At 39.3% G+C, this 6,000-nt stretch overlaps 1 protein-coding gene across 3 annotated transcripts in view; it reads left to right on the plus strand.

Annotated features, from left to right (window-relative positions):
* LOC111865298 (cyclic AMP-dependent transcription factor ATF-6 alpha) overlaps nt 1-6,000 on the plus strand; it is a 60,898-nt gene that overhangs the window by 27,459 nt on the left and 27,439 nt on the right. For all 3 annotated transcript variants that reach the window (XM_023853195.2, XM_023853196.2, XM_023853198.2), the window contains one exon: nt 2,857-2,918. In XM_023853195.2, coding sequence (XP_023708963.1) covers nt 2,857-2,918 — 62 coding nt within the window. The remainder of the gene's footprint in view (nt 1-2,856; nt 2,919-6,000) is intronic.

The raw sequence follows: 6,000 nt of genomic DNA on the forward strand, positions 1-6,000 counted from the left end.
AAAGACGGGACATTTCCATTTCCCCCCTAAAAAACGGGACACAATAAAAAAATAATAAAATCAAAAAGTAAATAATATTGGTGATTATTGATCTGCATTTTGTTTGTGAACATGTAAATTTATCGCTGAAAAGTTTCCTCACAATAATGGCTGTGCAGATTCAGACCACAAGCCAGAGACCGTCTGTCCTAAGGTGCTTCGGTTTTTCCTCAGTCCCTTCATGTCAAAGCTGGGATAGTATGATCAGTTAGGTCACACCCACCTTCATCCACGCCATTTATTAATCATCCTGTCATTCATTGCTGTATCTTCATGACAGTTGAGGTTGTCATTAAATAAACCAAGAAGATAGTAATTAAGCAATGCTACATCAGTTATTCCACTTTGTTAACAAGTATAACAAATTAACACTGTTATTATTATTGTTATTATTATTATTGTTGTTATTATTATTATTATAAATGATACAAACTCCGTCCTAAGTGCAAACAATATAATATTATTATTATTATTATTGATGGGGGTGGGTTTCCCCATTCACCGCGACTAGTTTGATCTAGTGTACGTCCCTCTGTGATATTCTACCAGTCCCTATACCCTACCGGTACTGGTGCATGCCATCGGTCCCGAATCAGCCAGCGAGTTCGGCCTCTGCTGGCTCAGCGGTATCTAGATGGTTCCCCCATCTACCAGAGGCGTTAGAGACTATTGTTGGGCGGGAAATGTCCTTACAAATTTGGCTCACAGGTCTCCTTGAGACATGAGGTTCTTTTACATGCCGTAAAGCGACGACACGGGACCCACGGCTTAAAGTTCCTCCCGGAGGACTTGTTCCCTGAATTTTCCGCCCTTAGAAATTCCATGACCTCCGCCGGGTTTGAACCCACGTACCTTGAGTCATGAGGTGGGAACGTTTCCCCTAGACTATGGAGGCCGCTAATTAACACTGTAAAATGAATAAGAAATATATAACTGGAAGAGAGAAGAAATGTCTCATTAAAGCTCCATGTGGATTGCTTATTAACCTGCCAGGAATGCTGCTAATTTGATGCTTGTATTTTCAGTTCTGGTTGTTGGCACGATCTCATGGTTTGTCTGTCTGCCAACGTTTTGGAGATCTCATCAGTTCTCATCTTGAAGATGCATGTATAATTGAACAGAATTTACTGAGATACTGTATTAATGTGATGAATGCATACAGCCTCCCTTCTTAGTACTTTGTTTGAGTGAATTTATTTAAAATTGATTTGAGAATGCAGTTGCAGAGGCTGCTGCTACTCTTTCGAATAAACCTGGACTATAATTCTTGCTCCGCTCACAAGGGGTTTTCAGTGAAGGAAGATACTTCATGCACTGTCCATATTATTGTATGTACCGGCAGATATATTGAAATTCACCAAGAGTGCTGTGTTATAGGGAATGGATTCCAGACTATATTGTTTGGCTTACCGTTGTTAGTCAGTGCTTACATGGTCAGTACACACCTTGCTTGAGGTGATTTGTATACTGAAGGAAGATGAGGGAGGAAACATTCTTCTTTGTGATATGCATAAACTTGTGAAAATCATTGTTATTTTATCAGTGAGGCAATGATAAATTTTTTATTGTTTTAATACAGAGTACAAACTCAGAAGTGAGTTTGATTTCTTTCATTCTAGCCCTTCACAATAACAATATAGTCGAGCGTGACTAATAAAGATTTTTCTTATTTCAATCCTTCATCCCTTACATGTTTCGGTCTTTACAGACCATTCTCAGAGGGACATCAATACAATCGGAAGCTTACATGTTTCGGTCTTTACAGACCACCCTCAGAGGGACATCAATACAATCGGAAGCTTACATGTTTCGGTCTTTAAAGACTACCCNCAGACCATCCTCAGAGGGACGTTAATACAATCGGAAGCTTACATGTTTCGTTCTTTACAGAGGACCCTTAGAGGGACATCAATACAATCAAAAGCTTACATGTTTCGGTCTTTACAGACCATCAGTACAACTGGAAGCTTCCAGTTGTACTGATGTCCCTCTGAGGATGGTCTGTAAAGACCGAAACATATAAGGGATGAGGGATTGAAATAAGAAAAATCTTTACTAGTCACACTCAGTGGAACTGTTTAACCTCTTAGGCCAGAAGTGAGTGTTTCTAATGTAAATGGTTTTGAAATAGATTGTGTATGCTCTGTTGAAATATTTTGAATATTTCATATTTTTATTTGTTGTTAAATTTTACATTATGTTTTACATGATGTAGTATGTCTTACGTGGTTTTTAAAATGTCTTGAAGTACGATTTTGCAGTTTTCCTTATTTATTCCAGATGTGCAGCAATTGAAAAATAATGTGAGGCTGTCTTGATCCCATATATTCTTAATCTGTAGTTCACCCAGTACCAGCAAAATGTCCATACACTGTAACCCAGTTTGAAACCCTTCTGATTATGGTCTCCCAATGCTTCCAACACTCTGATGAATGTGCTGTTGTATCTTTAGCTTTACACTTTCTCAGCTCTCTTTTTATTTTAATTTGCTTTGTGGGGGGTGGAGTCCAACTGGGTCCACTTGGCACGGCGGCCACTGATTGGCCTATTGTAGCCTTCCCCAGGTGATTATGATGATGGAGAATTTGGTGGAATGAAGATTGGCAGGGGAAACCGAAGTACTTTCAGAAAACCCGCCCCACCGCCACTTTGTCCCTCACAAATCCCACTTGACCAGACCCGGGATTGAACCCGGGCCGCTGCGGTGGGAAGCCAGCAACTAACCACTTGAGCTATGGTGCGGCCTTCTCAGCTCTCTTAGTTTTGCCTGATCACATTTTGATTCTGCTGTACATTAGAATTTTTTTATTCTTTCAGATATGGACTGCCCTTTACCTCGTGATGATGATTTCCTGCAGCAGCTCTCAAATGATCTTGAGGTGTCGTTTTTACATTGTATCTTTGTATACTTTTATATATCATAAACATTAAATTTTATATTTTAATATCTACCAGAGTATCTTTGGTAATATTTTATTTGGTTCAGTGGCTCTGTTACATTACTTCAAGCATGCAAGAAAATATGAACATTTAACATTTATAACACTTTATCTTGTTCAGCAGCTTCGTCTTAAAGCTTCTAGCATGATAGTGAGTAGGATATGCTTTTTCTGTGCCTCTCACAATTCCAGTATATGTGGCAGTATTTATGTTTGTTCTTTAAGTCTTTCTAATCATCCTGTACATAATGCTGATATTATCAAGATAGGGTCATTGGAAGATATGAAACCAACATTTGAAATGAGAGTAAATTCACAAGTATTTACAGTACTGTTAGGTTAATCTCTAGTAGTTTGTTCCAGTCATAAACAGGACACATTTCAGTAATGTTCCTTAGTTTGCTAATATTAAAAGAAATTTGTATTTTCACTTCCTGACTTGCCAGCCTAGGTATCGTGGGGCTGTAGTTCAGTACACAAGGTTTTAGCAGGCCACATGAGGTTGCACATTGAAGTTTTTTTTCCTCACCAATTGAGAATTCATCATTATCTTCCCCATCCAGAAATCTGCTTTGAGAGTGTTAACCCTTTGAAGGTAAAAAGGTAAGGCTGGCCCTGTAACAGGTCATGGAGGCCGATAGGGTTGTGTGACGTTGAAGTTCCCACATTTTCTAGATAATTGGCTCATAGATGGCAGCCCTATAAAGCACAGTGGTTATTATATGTCCCACTTGCTTTAACATAAAAAAACACTATATTTGTTGGTTCTGTATGATGCTCAAAATAAACAGCATTAACTGGTTTAGCTTGGTAATTAAGATGATGTATGTTTTCTGTCAGGTATGAACTGAATCTGTCAGTATTATTTAAAATTCAGAAAGTGACACTATAATGAACAAAATTTTTCTCTATTAGGTTTCTTTAAATAGATATTTATTAACTACTTATGATCTGTAACTAATATGGTACTTTCTTGGGCTGCCTCTCCATTTTAGTGTAGACATACAGTGGAACCTCAATTGACGAGCAACATTTTTCCCATATAAATTAATGTAATATACGATAATGCGTTCCATGCTGAAAAAAATACTCAAGAAATTTTATATATAACGTTTATTCAAAGAAAAGTATGTTAAGGAGCGTCAATCATCTTCATCTTTTCTTCTATGCGGAATGAACCAACCTGGAATGTTAATTCGATTTGCAGAAAACAAAAAAAAAAATCGAAATAATTAGTTTATTATTTATGATACATATCTAATTCCTTTTTATTAGAAAGCTGTCTAGAGACATTTGTTTTTGCCAACACTTCAAAATTTGGTGAAAATGCGACACAGCATTAAATAAATTTGTAGTGCTCATAGCCACTGCCTTATTAAGGTGATGCTTCTCATTGTACGATTCAGCAGTTCCCCATGCTTTCAGCATTTCTCTTATTGCACTAGAAGATCCAGTGAAAGTAGTTGATCCAGGGTCTCCTGTAAACGGTCTCGGTAGTACTCATAATCCTCAAGTGGGGTGCTGGCAGTGGATTTCCTTATAGAGGTACTGAACTTTGTCACTTTTGCCCTTTCTGTGGGGCGCTTCCTCGTTAGTCTTCCGAGTTTGGCGTCCGCCATGTCGAGTTGTATTGTATGTATCCCGCTTCCCGGGTTTCGGCACCAAAAATGTCATGAATAAGACCTCGAGGGGGTATCCTTCCGATGTCACCTTATTACTATCTGAATGTAGAACTATCCGTCTCTCTGTCCAGTTCAACCACTATCTTCTGATGGCGCACACTGCCCACTCTGCACACAAGAACTTTCTTCTCTCTGCCCTCACAGTACACTGCTAGTCACACATTTTGTCTCTCAGCCTTGTAAGAAGCTGTGAGCTCATCAAAAGCTTACTGTTCATCCCCATGAAAGTTTTGAAGACATTGTACACAAGAGCCACAATTGTTTGGTTCCAGTGCTCTTTGCTGATGCGGTACAGAGCTGGGAACATTATTGGCATGATCACATAGTTGTTTTCCTCAGTCAGGCTCATTATGTACTCATTATTCCATAAATACGTTCAGCCACCTGAAAGTGAGGACTAGAGACACATCTTGAAATTTGTCTGAACAACGGTTCCTGAATTTTGGCAAACTGTGATGGTTCAATTACATCTAAAATTCCTCCAATTTCACCAAGGAACATCACCTCTTTCTGACTGCACATTTTAGGCCAGAACTTGAGTAGCCCTTTAACAACAGTTTCAGTTAGCGTGGCATCCTTTTTAAGGAACTGAACCACACAGTATGCCAGCTGTGCATGGTACAATGACAGACATTTAACTTTGTGCAGTTGCAGCAGAACCTTTACGAGGAATTGCTTGTGTTCTGACTTAAGTGGTAGAGCAAAGCCGTTGATAATGTTTCCTAATATTTCCAATAACTCTCCAACACCATTAAAATGCTCTGTCTCATATACAGACATAAGGAAGATGTTATTTATTTGTTTGCGTATGAAAGCACGTAGCCCCAGGAATTTTCCATAGATGCGATGCAGAACAGTCTTAAGGAAATCACACTCCCGAGGGTCTTCACTGTCAAATAAGTCTAATAACTGTAGCACAAATTTTTGGTCTATTACTTTCTTGCCAATGGTGGGCTGAAAGTCAGAGGATTCCAAGAACCATAGGAAAAACTCATACACTAACTGCAAGTGTGGCCATGACGCTTCTAATGTTGGGTCATCTTCTTCTGGATCAAAATCACTGGGCGGCAAGGTCCGGAACAGATTTGCTGAGATCATTCTGATGATCTCAGGGTAAACAGGCTCAGTAAGTACACCCCGGCCTGCTGTAATGAAGTCCACCAGCTCATTCAGAGTAGCTCGTTTAATTTCCTTTCCCTTCAGGTCAGCCACTGGGTCCATGAAGTCAAATGCCACACAGCACTGTCGCAGTTTGCGAATAAACAGCTGCTCCTGCTCTGAAGATGGGACATCTTCTCCAGAAATTCCGAAAAGCCCGTGGGATGACATTATATGAAGAG

The sequence above is a fragment of the Cryptotermes secundus genome, unplaced genomic scaffold (genome assembly GCF_002891405.2).
Source record: "Cryptotermes secundus unplaced genomic scaffold, Csec_1.0 scaffold3139, whole genome shotgun sequence".
NCBI lineage: Eukaryota > Metazoa > Arthropoda > Insecta > Blattodea > Kalotermitidae > Cryptotermes > Cryptotermes secundus.